Source organism: Ranitomeya variabilis, chromosome 5 (assembly GCF_051348905.1).
Source record: "Ranitomeya variabilis isolate aRanVar5 chromosome 5, aRanVar5.hap1, whole genome shotgun sequence".
Taxonomy (NCBI): domain Eukaryota; kingdom Metazoa; phylum Chordata; class Amphibia; order Anura; family Dendrobatidae; genus Ranitomeya; species Ranitomeya variabilis.
This window is the reverse complement of record NC_135236.1, coordinates 138,005,907-138,025,883: the sequence shown is the minus strand read 5'-3', so window position 1 is coordinate 138,025,883 and position 19,977 is coordinate 138,005,907. Positions and strand designations below refer to the sequence as shown.

General features: G+C 45.1%; 1 protein-coding gene across 2 annotated transcripts in view; it reads right to left on the bottom strand.

Moving 5' to 3' along the window:
- Positions 1-1,100: 1,100 nt before the first annotated feature.
- Positions 1,101-19,977, bottom strand: part of IGF1R (insulin like growth factor 1 receptor) — a 207,963-nt gene continuing 189,086 nt past the window's right edge. For both annotated transcript variants that reach the window (XM_077263390.1, XM_077263391.1), the window contains exons 19-21: positions 18,472-18,601; positions 18,152-18,286; positions 1,101-2,573 (exon numbers count right to left, since the gene is read on the bottom strand). In XM_077263390.1, the coding sequence (XP_077119505.1) occupies positions 2,207-2,573; positions 18,152-18,286; positions 18,472-18,601 (632 nt within the window). In that variant the 3' untranslated portion in view covers positions 1,101-2,206. The remainder of the gene's footprint in view (positions 2,574-18,151; positions 18,287-18,471; positions 18,602-19,977) is intronic.

The following is a 19,977-nucleotide window of genomic DNA, read 5'->3' as shown; positions in this document are numbered from 1 at the left end:
CTCTCTGTTCCATGAAAAGGAGATCACTTCTTTACTTGACACAATCCCACTGAGTGCACCAATAGTAGTAGAGAAAACAGATTCATTCATGTGGATACAGCACATTTTTGCAGCATGCAATTCTTGGAAGTTGGTATTTTGGTCTAAATGTGGATTAAGTTCAAGTCTTTAAGTGCAGTAAGTGGCAATGCAGATGAATATGGCCGTATGATATGACCGAACCTGCTTGCAGTACAAGTTTGCCCCCTAACAGGACGATATAGAGAGCTCAACTATAAGATCTATCCAGCCCGTTCTATAGGTGACAGACAAGACACTTCGGCGTAGCCATCATTACAAATGCATGGCCTCCATTTCCATAAACCAAAGTGGGCTTACTGCATGTGAAGACCATGACGGGCTGCATGGAATCAATTTACTTTCAAAGAATTTGGTCTGTGTATTGGATACAGCTTGCCCTGGATTGAAGGGTTTTTCTACCAAAAAAAAAAATAGCTCCCAAAATGTAAGATGAGCAGAATCTAAAAATTCACAGATAGATACACACACAGACGACAGATCTGGAAATATGGAACCTGTCCTGTAGCCATAAGCCAGGGAAGTGCTCCAGGCTCTGACAACTGCAGGGACAAAGAGGATTTAGTAAAGATGAAACTGTACCATCGTTACTTCTATTGTTTTTTTTCACCTGAGTTTTTGCTTGACGCATTGCATTATGACAGAATGGTCGCTGTGTGAGGAGATAAAGGGACATAGGACAATAGTTACACACGGTATCATAAGACACTTGTTTTGCCCCTCCACCCTTCCGTAGACACTTAGTTAACACTTGTAGGAAACCATTCAATTAAACAAAAAAATCCACATAAAGGCATTAAACAAACATGAAGAATACTACAAGTTCATCTGTGAGGGTGTTATGTGTAGAAGTGGTGCAGAATAACGCAATATTCCAAAATCTCCCATCCCAGTAAATGGAAGTTTCTGGCAAAGTGTGTATAGATGTGTGTGCCCTGTGAAAAGAGACGCGGCTTGATAGGAACATGAGGAGATGGAAGAGTAGACCTGAAGGTGCAATTTTTTTTTCGATTTTTTTTTTTCTACTGAAGATTAAATACACAAAAAGATAAAGAAAAAATAGCAGCCTTTTTCTGTACAGACAGATGAATATCTGAACCATAAAAAAGTTATAAAAGGGACACAATGTGTATGTAAATGATGCAATGACCTCACATTGAACTGTAAGGACCTTCTATAAAAGTTGTTGCAAGAACGAAACTCCCACTCATCCACCTCCCCCCCCCCAAAAAAAAAAATTGTATATACGTATGAGGTGCAAGAAGGTATTACGTTTAGAGATGTGGAGAATCCTGGGGTTTGCAGGAACGTCTCATGTAATAAAACATTTCCAATTCAAACCGTGACCTCACAATACCAATTAAGATGCTCGAATTTCTGTTGTGTACAGGACACACATCCTTCAGTCAAACTCATTGCTGAACCCTCCATGGTCTTCTGGAAAGCAAAGTTTCCCCACTTTACTATAAACCCCCCATCTCCATTTACTTGTGATGTGCTGTGATATTTTGCCAGTTTTCTCCAGAATGTATTACATTACATATATGTATATATTTACAGGATTATTCCACTTCCCACCTCATCACACACAACAAAACAAAAAAAACTAAGAAAATAAAAAGCTTAATTTAGATAGCAAGTTCCCCATTAGACAAAAAAAAAAGTATTAAAGTGTGCATGGGTTTGTGATATGAATAGGGACTTCATACATCCGCACTGTCCATGCTGTAACAAAAAAAAATCTATTTGGCAAAGACTGTCAGAATTAAATAAACTTCTGGGTTGCATTACTCTTAAACTTTACTAGTCTGTTTTATAATGGGCCAAAAATAAAAAATTGTTTCTTTTCTTTTCTCTGGCCCAAAACGTAATGGGAAAGAAGTGCTTTCATCCTTGTTGTGTGAGAGCAGGTACAGGCTTACCGTGAAACAGTTAGATGGGGGCACTGGCCTGACGTACCTTGTCCTCCAAGTACACCAGTGCCAACTTGGTAGGCATCTGAAGCCCAACCAGAAGAGAAAGTGGATTAGTGTTTGCACGGATACGGAGGAAACCTCCCACGTGATAAGTCTTTGATGCACACGAGGGGCTATACTTCTACAAGTGTTCGTCAGACCTCAAGCCTGGATCAGCAGGCCGAGGATTGGGGGAGAGGTAGCGCCCTCTCGTTCTTACGTCCCCCATTCATGTGTGCGTATGGCTGTCGCTCATCGAAGCTTGCCCTTAAGACAACTACACCTGGACCATTCTCGGCTTTGTGTCCTACGAGATGCTCAGATGTCTGTAAGGTACATGATGGATCCAATGGAATGCTCTCCATGTTCTCTGCCTCCAGGTCCAGCTCCTCTGTATCGGGAGGTTTGTTCTCCTCGCTATAAAAGAACGACGCCTCTCTGTACGCTGGATCAAGCTCATCTTTAATGCTGCTGATTATTTCCAGGAATGAGGGCCTCATTTTAGGATTGTACTGCCAGCACATGCGCATCAACTCAAACCTAGAAAAAGGGAAAAATAAACACATCGATTCAGGATTAAAGGAGCCCTAATACCAAAAAGAAAAAAAATGGCAATTAAAATTGAGAAATATATATTTAAAGTCTTCTTGGTCTCCCTCCTCCTGTTTTGTGTCTGGTAGTAGGACAACTGTCTGAAGAAAACTGGCTGCAGCAAGAGCCTCCATGATGCCCCAAAACCAGCTGTTAACCAGACGAGAAAGCACAGAACCGGAGAAACAAATGGGTTATTCTGCACGGCCGTGGAGAAATAAAATGAAGGATGACAATCCAATTTCAGTTGGTTTATTCATCAATGCATTTCAACATATACAACGTCTTCATTAGGACAAACCACAATTATGGCTTGTCCTCCTGAAGAAGCTATATACATCAAGATGAACTGACAAACCACCTGAAATGGGATTGGCATCCTTCAGTTTTGCTACAGGGCAGCGCAGAATAACCCGTTACTCCAGTTCTATGCATTTACCTCCTTGTGGGTCTGCAGCAGCCTTAAGCCTTAGAAGTGCTTGTGTGCACACAACCCATCCAGGTGAGCGCAATCGTCAGATACTTCTATACTGTTACCCAGTTCAGACCCTATTTGTCTCCTCTCCAGTTTCTCTCTCTTGAACCAGACGAGAATGGAATAGATCAGCAGAAAATTAAGTTTTTTCTCTGCAGGACATCCAAGAAATAAAGATCATGTAAACGGACAAAATATAATGTGGGTACACTTATCTCCGGTTTACCTGCATTACTCTTTTCTAGATCTGCATCTGCTTAAAGAGACAGCAAATGTTACAAATCACAGAACTCCATCACCTCTCCAGTCCCCATTGATCTAGAGCAGAAGCTCCAGCACTTCCACTAGTCTGACTGCAGTGGTCACTTCAAGGACAACCAGTGGTCATAGCGGCCACATGCTGTATGAATGTCATTTTGCGGGCATAGGAGAGGTTTGATGTGGTTTGAACATTTTTTTTTGTTTCAAAACTCCGTTATGAGTCCTAATAAACAATGAGGTAATAGATTGAGATACTTTTTATACCACTCCATTCTAGTGATGGCGCTCTAGAGCAGGGGGACAGTCTATACGAAGGACCTGTCCGGTCAGCTCTAAACATATAGAGATGCATGGATACTGACAACTTACTGCCTCACAGATTATGACGGAGCGCCAGGGTTCCCAGTAGGGATACTCCCCAGCTTCATGCTGTTTTAGTGCATGCGATGTGCAACGGAGGGCAGATGTCAGTGCACCCGCCGGATTAGGGACACTTTGCAGGCACAGGATTTTGCATGCGTGGGTGACAGCTGTCAATCAAGGAAGCTGAGACACAAAGAACACTGGGCACAACTTTACCCATACTGCATGCAATGTCCAGAGTTGATTTTGTTGAATATTTTTTGCCAAAGTTCAGGATCCAACTTAACAACTAGAGGGGCTCTTCAGGATCCAACTTAACTACAGGGGCTCCTGTAATAGCAATACACAGTATATTTGCCATTAAGGTCTAAAAGTGTTAGGTTCCCCTGGCCACTATTATAGCAAAGTTCTGCTTCATAGATAGATAAATATGATTGCTGGACCAGTTTTTACTTCTCTCCCAAAGGCGGGATTCACACAAGCAGCTTTTGGTGCAGCACTCAATGCAGTATTTTGGAATCTGCAATGAATCAATATACGAAAAAAATAATGTGCCGGTACATTTCCTCTCTCTCTTGCATCTACCTACATTACATATAGAAAAAAATGTTACTTTATAGAACAAGCATATAAAACATATTTAATACTAATTAATGTAGCAAATGTTAGGCTGTGAAACCTGACTTTAGGGTATTCCTATAGTGAATGTCAACCCCAGTTCCGGTGAAGGGTGCCTCTTCTAGTAAGAGTCTCTTAAAAACAGGATCTCTCGCACCCTTGCGGCCCTTCACATGGGGTCCATGCGGGGGAATCCAGACGTCTGACGTGCACACACAGCCCTGTCACTTGACACTCCTGGAGCCATTCCGGAGTGACCATGCTTCCAGCTCTTGCCATAAATGGAAGGCTTTTTAATCCCCCTCTTCCCCTCCCGTGTGGATTTAATACCTTGTTTACTGAGTCTCCCGGAGGAGCAGCCTTGTGCACCGGACAGGAATCATGTGCGCTCCAGCATATGTAGGATGGTATCATTCACCCTGTGATGTGCTTACAGAGAGCTCGTACATGTGGCACAGATATACCATCACCAGGGCGGTTATCATCCCAATAGTTATTACACGGTATTCACTCCACACCAATGTCAGCAGAGCAGACATGCCACATCTGTAACCAGAGACGCTCAGCGGGCTGCCACCTTGTAAGGAAAAGAATAGCATTTTCTACAGTTTACCCCTTGGTAACTACATTACTAGGTTCACAGTGACTGGATTACACTGGCACAGCACTGGGATCCATGACAGACCCCCCTCTGACCAAACATAGGGTTTAAAGGAAGAGGCTCATTAGTAATATTGGCAAAAAAATATTGTTGTGACGTGTGACTATTTTGCTAGGAAACCCATAAGCTGGTACACTACACCCAGGGCTTGTGATCCAGAAGCTCACAACAGGACGCCATCACTGATAAACTTGGCTTTTTGATTTTCTTTGCACTTTTCAATCATAAGCAAAGTCGGATTTCACCTGCAGATATCGGCCGACTATGTTAGGTGTATGCAGCTGCACAGATTCTGCCAAGATGGAAGATGTGCATGGAAGATTGACCTTTATATGGCCATGCTAGTATTAAAAAAAAAAAAAAAAAAGAGCTCAAATCTGTTACAACTTTTCTAGCTGAATATCCACAGACAGTAACAACTAAACTATGATTAATAAATCTATGATTCATAACGAAGAACCAACATGATAAGCAGCGGAATAAAGTGCAATACGTTTTATGAGAATCCCCTAAAGGACAAGTTATAAAGGCCTCCCCCGTCTCTGGCCCCTTTAGTAATGTCCCATGATACTCATCTTTCAATCGCAGCGAGCACAGAAACAAATAAACATGTTTTGCAGGCGGCTCACACAGCATCTGATAGTGAGTGATCACCGAAGCTCGTGCAAAAAGAAAATGCCCCGGCAGGGAGGACAGGAGCTGAAACATTGATTTAGCGTCCACACAGACCAAGATATCAGTTCTAGCAAAACTTCCCTTACTGTAGAGAACTGAAGAAGCAGCCAGGGCACAAAGACTGCAAATCGCCCATCTACCGGCCAATAGATTACACTGGATCTGAAGCAATGGTGTATAATACGCCTCTCATGCACCCACAGTCCAAACTGCAATTTGCCTCTGTCCACATCTGCAATTCCTTTATTTTTTTCACTCTAAGAACAGACATTGAATTCATGTGGAGGACAGAACCATTACATAACAGATGTGAAGGACCCTATATAGTACAACAGGGTCCATCTGGTTTCCGTCATGGGGTCAGTCACTTCATTAAAAAAAAAAATACACACACATATATATGTGTGTGTATGTATGTATGTATGTATGTATGTATGTATGTATGTATGTATGTATGTATAAACACAGCACAGCAGATTTCACCCTAAAATGGAACAGATACACCAGTATACATTTCAAAACGCCGATGTGAACGGAGCCTTGTCCGCACTCTCTTCTAGAGGCATTCTGGTTCCACTCACTTCCACACTAGGAGAGGAGTGGGGCAGGTAACCTCACATGTACTGATACCTGTTGGATGGCATGCACAATTGGTACACCGTGCTATCCATTTGCGATATCCGTAGACGTGACGACATCTGCCCACTCAGCTCCTCATGTGGAAGTGAGCGTATACAGAATGCTCCTAAAGGTACCTTCACACGAAACGACATCGCTAGCGATCCGTGACGTTGCAGCGTCCTCGCTAGCGATATCGTTTCGTTTGACACGCAGCAGCGATCAGGATCCTGCTGTGATGTCGCTGGTCGCTGAATAAAGTCCAGAACTTTATTTGGTCGTCCGATCGCTGTGTATCGTTGTGTTTGAAAGCAAAAGCAACGATACCAGCGATGTTTTACACTGGTAACCAGGGTAAACATCGGGTTACCAAGCGCAGGGCCGCGCTTAGTAACCCGATGTTTACCCTGGTTACCAGCGTAAAAGTAAAAAAAACAAACAGCACATACTTACATGCGTCCCCCAGCGTCTGCTTCCTGACACTTACTGAGCGCCAGCCCTAAAGTGAAAGTGAAAGCACAGCGGTGACGTCACCGCTCTGCTGTTAGGGCCGGAGCTCAGTCAGTGTCAGGAAGCAGACGCCGGGGGACGCGCAGGTGAGCATGTACTGTTTGTTTTTTTTACATTTTACGCTGGTAACCAGGGTAAACATCGGGTTACTAAGCGCGGCCCTGCGCTTAGCAACCCGATGTTTACCCTGGTTACCCGGGGACCTCGGCATCGTTGGTCGCTGGAGAGCGGTCTGTGTGACAGCTCTCCAGCGATCAAACAGCGACGCTGCAGCGATCGGCATCGTTGTCGCTATCGCTGCAGCGTCGCTTCGTGTGAAGGTACCTTTAGACTACAGCATTGTGTTCCTTACTTTCCAAACAGAGGTGAAAGATGATGGAACTGAGCCCTTATGTAGCAAAGTGTGCGCATGTGTGTGTATATATATGTGTGTGTGTGTGTATGTGTGTGTGTGTGTGTGTGTGTGTGTGTGTGTGTGTGTGTGTGTGTGTGTGTGTGTGTGTATGTATGTGTGTGTATGTGTGTGTGTGTGTGTGTGTGTGTTTGTACGTGTGTGTGTATATGTGTATGTGTACGTGTACGTGTGTGTGTGTATATATGTGTACGTGTACGTGTGCGTGTGCGTTAGCTGAAAAGGCCAGAGTTACATAGTAACTAACTGTGGTTAGTTATAGCACCTCACTGCTCTCATTTCCCATTACTCCTCTCATTTTCCCCCCTAACACCTGTCATTTTGACCTCACACCTGTCATTTTACGATCACTCCACTATTTTCCCCTTACTCCTCATTTTGCACTCACACCTCTTCATTTCACCTCACACCTCTCATTTTCCCCTCAGTATACACCTGTATGTCATCTGCCCTGCATATAGTATATACCTGTATGTCATCTGCCCTGTATATAGTATATACCTGTATGTCATCTGCCCTGTATATAGTATATACCTGTATGCCATTTCCTGTATATAGTATATACCTGCATGTCATTTCCCCTGTATATAGTATATACCTGTATGTCATCTCCCCTGTATATAGTATATACCTGAAGGTCATCTCCTCCTGTATATAGTATATACCTGTATGTAGTATATACCTGTATGTCATCTCACCTTGTATATAGCATATACCTGTATTTAGTATATACCTGTATGTCATCTCCCCCTGTATATAGCATATACCCGTTTGTCATCTCACCTTGTATATAGCATATACCTGTTTGTCATCTCCTCCTGTATATAGCATATACCTGTATGTCATCACCCCTGTATATAGTATATACATGTAGGTCATCTCCCCTGTATATAGTATATATGTGTGTGTGTCATCTCCCCTGAATATAGTATATACCTGTGCGTCATCTCCTTCTGTATATAGTATATACCTGTATGTCATCTCCAATGTATATAGTATATACCAGTAGGTCATCTCCCCTGTACATAGTATATACCTGAAGGTCATCTCCTCCTGTATATAGTATATCCCTGTATGTCATCTCACCTTGTATATAGCATATACCTGTTTGTCATCTCCTCCAGTATATACATGTATGTCATCACCCCTGTATATAGTATATACATGTAGGTCATCTCCCCTGTATCTAGTATATACGTGTATGTCATCCCCTATCTGTATGTCATCTCCCCTGCATATAGTTCATACCTGTATGTCATCTCCCCTGTATATAGTATATACCTGTATGTCATCTCCCCTGTATATAGTATATACCTGTATGTCATCTCCCCCTGTATATAGTATATACCTGTATGTCATCTCCCCTGTATATAGTATATACCTGTATGTCATCTCCCCTGTATATAGTATATACCTGTATGTCATCTCCCCCTGTATATAGTATATCCTGCTCTGCGGTTTGTGTCGCGTCTCGCAGGTTTACCGGCACCATTTTGTTGAAGCAAAAGGGGTTTTTTAACACAATATTAACTCCTTCACGACTGTCGATACGACTTAACAACGGCAGTTAAGCGGTCTTAAGTTATGTGCCCACGTTGCAGAAATGCTGTGGAAATGTCCGCAGCAATTCCGCAACTCCCTGCCGCGGGTAAAACGCATGCGGAATTCGCATGCGTTTTCCAGCAAAACACAAGCGTTTTGCAAGCGTTTTTAGCTTGCAGAATGCTTGCGCTTTGCAAGCGATTTGAAGCATCGCTTGGAAAAGTGATTGACAGGTTGGTCACACTTGTCAAGCACAGAGCTTGACAAGTGTGACCAACTTTTTACTATTGATGCTGCCTATGCAGCATCAATAGTAAAAGATAGAATGTTAAAAATAATAAAAAAAATTAAAAATATGGCTATTCTCACCTTCCGACGGCCCCCGATCTCCTCAGCGGCGCTCCCGGTACGTTCCGTTCCCACGGATGCTTTGCGCGAAGGACCTTTGTGACGTCACGGTCGCGTGACTGCGATGTCATCTCAGGGACCGGAAGCCGCCGTGTGCACTGCTGAGAGCCGTGAGGACTCCGGGGGCCATCAGAAGGCAAGTATATCCCTGGTTTTTATTTTAATTCTTTTTTTTACAGGAATATTGTACCCAGGGCCTGAAGGAGAGTCTCCTCTCCTCCAAACCCTGGGTACCATCCGCACATGAAGCGCTCACTTTACACTTTTGGGCATAGCCACATGCGTAAAGTGAGCATTTCAATGCAATCCTATGGCGGCGGAATCACCGCGATTCTGCAAACATAATGAACATGCTGCGGATTTTACCGCTATGCGATTCCACAGAGGGAAAATCTGCAGCATGGGAATGCGTTTTTAAGCGTTTCCGCTGAGGCAAAAAACACGGCAGAACCGCATAAAAAAACACAACGTGGGCACACAGCCCAATTCCTCTTGCACCACATGCGCCTTCTTTCTACACATCCTCCTCCTGCACCTCACGCTCCTCCTTTATACACAGCATTTTTCTGCAGCACAGCTTTTCTCCTTTATTGTTGCCTCCTCCGGCAGCACCTCACACTCCTCTTCCATATACAATTGGAAACACTTGATCGCGAGAGAAATTGCACTAATTGCAATAAAGCGTACCATATACACAGCCTACTTCTTCTGCAGCACCACACTTTTCTCCTTTAGACCTCGTTCACACGCTATTTGGTCAGCATTTTTACCTCAGTACATGTAAGCTAAAACTTGGAGGAAAACAATCAGAGGAAAAGTATATTAGAAACACGTCACCACTTCTGTATTTTTCTCCCACTCGTGGTTGCGGCTTATAAATACTGAGGTAAAATACTGACCAACTACTGAGCGTGTGAATGTGGCCTTATACACAGCCTCCACCTGCAGCACCTCACTCTTCTCTATGCATAGCCCCATACTGAAGCAGCACCTCACTTCTCTCATTTTCCCCCTGGCATCTCTCATTTTGCCCCTCACGCCTCTATCCATTTGGCTCCTCCCTTTCCCTTGACCTCATGTCTCACAGGAGCACCTCCATTCTAGACAAGACAGAGCTAGATGTGGCCTGTGCCTGCTATGTGGAGTGGGTGTGGCTTGATACACACACACACTCAACTTTATATATATAGATTTCTGACAAAATTAGATACCGTATATACTCGAGTATAAACCGAGATTTTCAGCCCAAATTTTTGGGCTGAAAGTGCCCCTCTCGGCTTATACTCGAGTCACGGTCTGTGGCAGGGTCGGCGGGTGAGGGGGAGAGAGCGCTGAGGCATACTCACCTAGTCCCGGCGATCCTGACGCTCCCCCTGCCCGTCACACTGTCTTCGGGTGCCGCAGCTCTTCCCCTGTACAGCGGTCACGTGGGACCGCTCATTAGAGAAATGAATATTCATTTCTCTAATCAGCGGTGCCGGTGACCGCTGATAGAGGAAGAGGCTGCGGCACCCGGAGACCAGCTGTCCGGGGGAAGGAGCGGGACGCCGGGAGCAGGTAAGTATCGCATATTTACCTGTCCACGTTCCACACGCCGGGCACCGCTCCATCTTCCCGGCGTCTCTCCGCTCTGACTGTTCAGGTCAGAGGGCGCGATGACGCATATAGTGTGCGCGCCGCCCTCTGCCTGATCAGTCAGTGCGGAGAGACGCCGGGACCGGACGCTGGGGAGCTGCAAGCAAGAGAGGTGAGTATGTGTTTTGTTTTTTTTATTGCAGCAGCAGCAGCGTTATATATGGCACAGATTTATGTGGAGCATCTATGGGGCCAAACTGAACGGTGCAGAGCATTCCATATGGGGCAGCTTTATAATGAGCATCTATGGGGCCAAACTGAACGGTGCAGAGCATTCCATATGGGGCAGCTTTATAATGAGCATCTATGGGGCCAAACTGAACGGTGCAGAGCATTCCATATGGGGCAGCTTTATAATGAGCATCTATGGGGCCAAACTGAACGGTGCAGAGCATTCCATATGGGGCAGCTTTATAATGAGCATCTATGGGGCCAAACTGAACGGTGCAGAGCATTATATATGGGGCAGCTTTATAATGAGCATCTATGGGGCCAAACTGAACGGTGCAGAGCATATATGGCACAGTTTTATATGGAGCATCTATAGGGCCATAATGAACGGTGCAAAGCATTGTATATGGGGCACAGCTTTATATGGAGCATCTATGGGGCCATAATGAACGGTGCAGAGCATTCTATATGGCACAACTATATATGGATAATATATGGGGCAATAATCAATGGTATGGAGCATTATATATGGCACAGCTTTATATGGAGCATCTATGGGGCAATAATGAATGGTATGGAGCATCTATTTTTATTTTTGAAATTCACCGGTAGCTGCTGCATTTTCCACCCTAGGCTTATACTCGAGTCAATAAGTTTTCCCACTTTTTTGTGGCAAAATTAGGGGGGTCGGCTTATACTCGGGTCGGCTTATACTCGAGTATATACGGTAATCAAAAAGTTAATTTATTTCAGTTCTTCTTTACAAAAAGTGAAACTGATTATATAGAGTCATTACAAACAGAGTGATCTATTTCAAGTGTTTATTTCTGCTAATGTTGATGATTATGGCTTACAGCCAATGAAAACCCAAAAGACATCTCAGTAAATTACAATAATTAAAAAAAAAAAAAAAAAAAAAAAAAACACCTGCAAAGGCTTCCTAAGATTTTTAAAAAGGTCCCTTAGTCTGTTTAAGTAGGCTCTACAATCATGGGGAAGACTGTTGACTTGACAGATGTCCAGAAGGCAGTCATTGACACACTCCACAAGGAGGGTAAGCCACTACAGGTCATTGCTAAAGAAGCTGACTGCTCACAGAGTGTTGTATCCAAGCATATTAATGGAAAGTTGAGTGGATGGAAAAAGTGTGGTAGAAAATCATGCACAAGCAACGGGGATAACCGTAGCCTTGAAAGGATTGTTAAGAAAAGGCAATGCAAACATTTGGGGGAAGATTCACAGTGAGTGGACTGCTACTGGAGTCATTGCTTCAAGAGCCACCACACACAGACTTATCCAGGACATGGAGAACAAGTGTTGCATTCCTTGTGTCAAGCCACTCCTGACCAATAGACAACGCCAGAAGCATCTTACCTGGGCCTTGGAGAAAAAGAACTGGACTGTTACTCAGTGGTCCAAGGTGTTGTTTTCAGATGAAAGTAAAGTCTTAGTTACTTACCGGTAACGGTATTTTTCATAGCCCATGACAGCACCACGAGAGAAGGGATCTGTCCTTCAGGGACAGGAAACCTACAGACATAAAAGGGTGGCACCTCTCTCACGCATTAGTTGGATTACAGAGCCCAAGGGGACCTCCATGGTTGATGGCAGAAATATACAATACCATAATACCCGATAATTTTACACTCGTGAATGCTTACAAGAGAAAGAAGAGCACATCCACACGTGAATCTAAGGGTGCTTGTCATGGGCTCCAAAAAATACAGTTACCGGTAAGTAACTAAAACTCTATTCAGTCTCCCATGACAGCACCACAAGAGAATTACAGAGAGGTAAGAATTTTCTTAGGGAGGGACCACAGCCTGCAGCACCCTTACACCAAAGGTGAGATCTGAGTAGGCACCCATATCCAACCTATAATGTTTATAAAAGGTGGAAGGACAAGACCATGTAGCTGCCTTAGGCTACGTTCACATTTGCGTTGTGCGCCGCAGCGTCGGCGCCGCAACGCACAACGCAAACAAAAAGGCAGCAAAACGCATGCACAACGCTGAGTTTTGTGCCGCATGCGTCCTTTTTTTCATTGATTTTGGACGCAGCAAAAATGCAACTTGCTGCGTCCTCTGCGCCCAGACGCGGGCGCCGCAGTGACGCATGCGGCGCAAAACGCAAGTGCGACGCATGTCCATGCGCCCCCATGTTAAATATAGGGGCGCATGACGCATGCGGCGACGCTGCGGCGCCCGACGCTGCGGCGCAGACCGCAAATGTGAACGTAGCCTTACACATCTGATCGATTGAAACCTCCGATCTCGCCACCCATGAGGCTGCCATGGCTCGAGTGTAATGTGCTCTCAGACCCTCCGATGCCGTCTTGCCACTCAGTGTATACACTAATGAAATAGTCTCCCTAACCCATCTAGCTAAAGTATTTCTTGACACGCTAAGACCCTTCCTGGCCCCCTGGAAGGACACAAATAAGGAATTATCCTTCCAAGGGTCAGTGACAAAAATACTCTTAACATGCACCGCCTAACATCTAGAGTATGAAGCTTCATCTCTTTCTGGTTTCTAGGATTGAGAAGGAAGGGAGGGAGAACTAATTCATGTGACCTATGGAATTTGAAAGCTACTTTGGGCAAGTAAGATGGATCCAGCCTAAGTACAACCCTGTCTTCCAGGAACTGGGAATATGGAGGGAGTCTATAAAGAGCCTGGATATCACTCACTCTCCGAGATGATGTTAACGCGACCAAAAGAGCTACCTAAAGGGAGAGCACCTTTATAGGGTCTGACTCAATGGATTCAAAGAGGAGATCTGTCATAGGCGTGAGAACCAAGTTCAAGTCCCACGGCATAATCCTCTCTTTAAGAATGGGCCTAGATCTACTTAACACTAATAAATTTGTTACCCGCGATATCACAGCTGAGCAAGGGCTGAAACGTGGGCCTTAAGGGTACTTGTGGAAAGACCCATCTCCAGTCCTTTTTGAAGGAACTCCAGAACCTGACTTATCGGGACCCCCTCCCTGAATCTAAATTCTGAAGTAGCTAGAAACTTCTTCCAGGTTCTGGTGTAGATCTTGGTCGTGAGTGACTACCTTCCTACTCTTTAGGAGAGTGGCTATCAAATTGGGGGAAAATTCCTTACCCCTCAGTAAGGACCTCTCAAATTCCACGCAGTCAAGTGAAGCCCCGCCACTCGTGGATTGTAGACCGGTCCCTAGGAGAGGAGTTCTGCTATCACCCACAGTTCGGAGACAGACATGGTCCTGAGCCACAAAAACCACACCCTTCTGGGCCAAAATGGGGAAATCACGATAATTCTTGCCCTGTCCTCCCTGATCTTCATCACCACTAGAGGTAAAAGGGCTGGGTGGGGGGGAGGCATAACTCAGGTTGAACTCCCACCTGACTAAGAAGGCGTCTACCACCAGTGGTTTTTCTCTGGGGTTGAGAGAACAGAACTGCCTCACTTTTCTGTTCTTCCTGGTGGTGAAGAGGTCTATGTCTGGGTGACCTCACATCCACACAATGTGGTTGAAGATGGAACTTTTCAGCGTCAATTCTCCCTGCCTGAGTAGGTTGTGGCTTAAAAAGTCTGCTCTGATGTTGTCCATTCCTCAGCTACCACCTTTGTAAAAACGTGAGGGGCCACGGCAAGACCAAAGGGGAGAGCTCTAAATTGGAAATGCCTAACAGAGCCCCCTATGACTATCGCCACCCTGAGGAACCGCTGATGATCTTCACAAATATACATGTGACAGTACGCATCTGTTAGATCCAACACCGTCATAAAACAGCTTTAAAAAAAAAAAATTAGCTTAATTGCTTATCCAATAGATTCCATTTTGAAGGGGCATACTGCCAAGAACCCATTTAGAGCTCTAAGGTTAATGATCGTCCTGAAAGAGCCATGCAGCTTCTGAATAATAATAATAATAATTTTATTTATATAGCGCCAACATATTCCGCAGCGCTTTACAATTATAGAGGGGACTTGTACAGACAATAGACATTACAGCATAACAGAAATCACAGATCAAAACAGATACCAGGAGGAATGAGGACCCTGCTCGCAAGCTTACAAACTATGAGGAAAAGGGGAGACACGAGAGGTGGATGGTAACAATTGCTTTAGTTATTTGGACCAGCCATAGTGTAAGGCTCGGGTGTTCATGTAAAGTTGCATGAACCAGTTAACAGCCTAAGTATGTAGCAGTACAGACACAGAGTGCTATTAACTGCATAAAGTGTATGAGAACATGATGCGAGGAACCGGATCATGATTCTGAATCAGAAAGAAGGGGGACTAAAACCCATTTCTGGCCTAGGAACCTCCGCCAGGACTGCTTTACGCTATAGTTCCAGGATCTCAGCCTACAGGGCTCCCTGTTCTGAGGGTGATGACCAGGAAGGGGTTATCATGAACCTGTCCAGTGGGATAGAAGATAACTCTAATTTCAGCCCTGATGATATCAGACTATGTACCCAGTCACTATTAGTAATATTCGACCAGGCCTGGTAGAAGGCCGGCAGCCTACCCCCTACCGGGGACGGCAGTCATTGGGGTGGTTTCTTACGCGCTCATGAGGAGCCCCCAAATATGTACCCCGTACCTTTTCTTTTCCCCTCGTCCCATTTTGCTCAGTCCCTGGAAGGCTTCCAACAACTGAACCTCCTCCTACTGAAGGGACGCCTGCAGGAAGGAGCCAACAGACTGGGAAATTTCTTTTTATCATCCCCTGACTTCTCCAGAAGCTTATCCAGGACCGGTCCAAAGAGGTAATCCCCCCTCACATGGAATAGAACACAGTCTAGACCTGGCCTGAATATCCCCAGGCCAGGCCTTCAGCCAGAATGCTCTCCGAGCCGCGTTTGAGAGGCCCGTTGCTTTAGCAGCCATCCTGAGAGAGTCTGCAGAGGCATCTGACAAGAACGCCGCGGCACCCTGAATCAATTGAGTCTCTATCTGATCTAGCCAGATCATCATTGATGTGGCCGTACATGTAGATGCCACTGCTGGCCTCATGGCTCCTGCCGACATTTCCCATACCCCCTTAAGAAATCTGTCCGCCTTCTTATCCAGAGGGTCTTTTAGGGTCCCCAGGTCCTCAAAGGGCAATGAGGATTTTTTTGACGCTTTGACCACTGCCACATCGAGTTTTGGGGCCTTATCCCAAGTGCTTGCTACTGGGTCCTCAAAGGGGTATCTCCTCAAACACTGGGGGAAGGGAGCCCCTCTTCTCCGGCCTCTTCCACTCCCAGCGCACCAGAGAATGGATTTTATCGTATAAGGTGAAGGACCTGCGCTTCCTTTGGTCTAGCCTCACAAACATGATTCCCTAAACAGAACACTTAGGCTTAGACTCCACTATCACCATAGTGCTTCTGACCACCTTCACCAATTTATCCACCCAATCTATGGGGAAACAGCATCGGCCAGAATCAACTTCCGAAGAAGAGGATGCTGAAGATGATCCAGAAGAGTCCTTATTCCCAATAAAATCAATAGAGGAGTCTGACTCCGTGAACTTAGTCTTCCGTCCTTTACTCTTCCCCTTAGAACATTCTCCCTGGGATAGGCACATCATGGACTCCCTCACTTCCTCAGCCACCGTCTGCTGGACACAAGATTGACACAATCTTTTTGGACAGGAGTCCGGCAAGGGGGACCTGCAAAGGGCACACTCCTTGTATCTTGACTTCCTTGAGCACTTCTTTCCCTGGCAGGATCAGGAGAAATAAGGGGAAGACTACATCACCGAGTGAACTTTCACGAAGATCACTTACCAGTGTAGCAAACAAATAGGTACCGGATTACGAGGGGGGCGCATATCAGCCGACGCTGCTGACTCGTCCACTCTGGAGGAGCTTCTGAGGCTGGACCTTTCTGCAGAATCCCGACTTTTGCTTGCCTGGCTACCTGCCATATTCTCACGGGTCTTTCACTGGGCTGAACGGGGAATCTGAACAAGCTGCTGATGTTGCTGCTGTGCAGGGTGTACCTGCTCCTGCTGCTCGCATGACTCCATCCTTCTTGAATCAGGATTGGGCCCAGAAGCACTGATGTTCGTGCATGTGCCCTTTTTAGCCCCCCGAGTATCTGGTTCAGCAGGTATCTGGTTCTGGTGCCTCTTCCTCCCCCAGATCACCACCACACCCCTGGAAGTGATGAGACCGCCCAAGCGCCCCACATCCCTGCAGGCCCATGACTGCGCCACCAGCCCGCAATGGACCCGGGTGCCCCCCAGCCACAGCCCTACGGCCCCAGGCGTGCACCGTGGTGCACCCTGGATGCATCATCAGGCTGCGACAATCCGTTACTGGGATGCGCCCTCAGGCCCCGTCCCAGACGTGTCGCCACGGCGACTCCGGCTGCGTCACCAGTCGAGCCCCGGCCAGCCCCCAGACTAACTTTTTGATATTCTAATATTGTGAGAAGCACATGTATGTATGTATGTATGTATGTATGTATGTATGTATGGTGCTTTATAAACGTGAACTCCGTATGTTACCTAAAACAGAGCCAGGTCATTTTTCATATGACCTTACACTGTGTTCACAGAGTGCGGTGTTGCAGTAGTTTTTAGATTACTTTTTTTTTTTAAGCAATAGTAGATTTTAAGGGATGTAGAGCAAAAATTAAAGCGTCCTCGTCTCCATTTCCCATAAAAAGTGCATGTAAACTAAGTGGTCAGGCCATACTGACATGCTAAAATATGGGATGCAAACTGCTTTTATGTTATGACCTTGGGAGTGGAAACTGTCAAGAATATGGGTTATGTAAGCAGCAAAGTTGTGTAATCTTGCAGCACCAAACATATGCAATACAGATTAAGCATCATTGAATGTTTCTTGCATATAGTTGGTGCCACCAGAGGGTAATCCATTGTATCAGAACAGCGCCAACATCTCCTAGCACAGCAGCTGCTGCACACAGTTTATAACCCACATCCACCCCGATATCTATTGCAGATTACACTGTAATATACTATTAAAGCCAAGAGAACATCATACTAAAAGTAATTCTTGTATAAGCCACCAATTATCTCATCTGACCACCCTTAAGGCAATCTACCTAAAAGTTGCATAACTTTTTTGTATGCAGTTAGGGTATTAGGATTTAGTTATTTAATATTGGAAAACTCCTTTAACCGTTACATATATAACGCAGCTAGACTGCTGATAATAAGGATAAAGAAGGGATGACATACAGCATATCTGGGCAGTTGTCTGGCTTCTCCAGGAGCCCTCCTTCCATGACGAATCGGAGAACCTGCTCATTGGACATGCCGTGGTATGGCTGTTCAGCCAGTGTAGCGATCTCCCATAACACTACCCCAAATGACCTACACATATGGGAGAGGAAGAAGAGAGAAAGGTCAACGAAAAAACAAACTACAAATATATGTTCCACTGCAAGTCCTTGCTCTGATTTTTTTTATACCGATTACATGATTTCTCATTAACACAAGCTACAAATTAAAAAAAAAATATATATATATATATATATATCATCAATACTACTAATTACCAGACATCAGAGTGAGTGGTGAAAACACCATCCTTGAGAGACTCTGGGGACATCCAGCGCACGGGAAGGAGACCTTTTCCTCCTTTTCGATAATAATCTGTCTCGTAAATGTCTCGGGTCATGCCAAAATCTGGAGGAAAAAAAGTATTAATTAGAACAACCAAAGTTCCCCAAGCTTTAAAGTAGAAATACTGCTCAGAAATAACAATTTGGCTCCATCCCAGAGAGCACAGACGTATTTAGCAGTGATTATCTATGTCCAAGCAGTTTTCACTCCAGTTGTGTAACTAGAGGGGAAGAGAGGAGCCATGAGGAGTGATTAGCATCTCGCCTCATGAGGCAGTCTGCCATGTCCCCCAATGTCAGCATTTTGCTACTCCATGGGAGTGGGACTCATCCATTCTCCAAACTGGTTGTTGAACTGACAACCAGCTGGGAGAACCAACACCACCCGGACCCCTGCTCTGGGCATTCAATTGTACTTGCGGCTGTCAACCGACATTTCCATGGTTGAGGCCATGTGCAGCAGCGCGATATGTTCACTTGATCACACTGATGACGACATTGTTTTGTTTCAGAGAAGGCGGCTATAACGGAAAGGTAAGCGCTGATAAGAGCTGGGAAAAGGGAGGAGGGGGTTACAATATAAAAAAAAGTTAGTGGAGAAGAGAGGGTGGCACACTGAGGGGGCAGTATGAATAGGGGGCAGAGTATGAAAAGGAGGCGGTGTTGGGAGGGGGCACAGTGTGGATGGGGGTAGTGTGGTTGTTATAGCCAATAAAGGCAAACAATGTGTCGGTTATAGCAAATAAGTGCGACAGTGTCGTAGTCATATTTTTTGAGGAGAATGGCAATATTTTATTAGAGAGGACCATGTGGAGGGCATGTACCATGAGGAGGACAGTGTGGGGGAAATTCTGTGCAGAGAGCACAGTGAGGACAATTATTTATTCAGGGGAACAGTGTGGGCAGATTCTTCTTTCAGCGCCATTGTAAGAGCACTTCTTTCTAAGGGCATCGTATCAGGTAGCGGGAAGTCTGCAGGGACAAGACATGGATGCAAAAAGTCATCATGGCACCTAAACTGTATATCAGCATTTCTGTGCATGTACCCTTTGTCTGTCTGTGTGTTAGTGAATATGTGTGTAAATAAATATATTTCTGAATCAATGTGTTTTTGCTGCTGTATGTAGAGCCCCTTGGAAAGGATTTTTTTTTCAGCTATGACCACCCTTGTGCATATCCAGTGCTGTCTCTCAACTACTGCCCTATTCTTTCCTTACAGACTGCAGAGATAATATCACAATTACAGCTCATGTGAGGACAACAGCCAGTCACTGGAATCAGCAAGGTAGTCCGTCCCAAAAACTAAAATCTAGTTAAATAGGCGCATCGCTCATGTGTGCTGCAGCCATGATGTCAACAATGCACCAGAGCAGCACATTTTCAAGAAAGACTGTAGCATGCCAAAGTCTAACAGTGTGTAATATACTCACTGTCAGGATT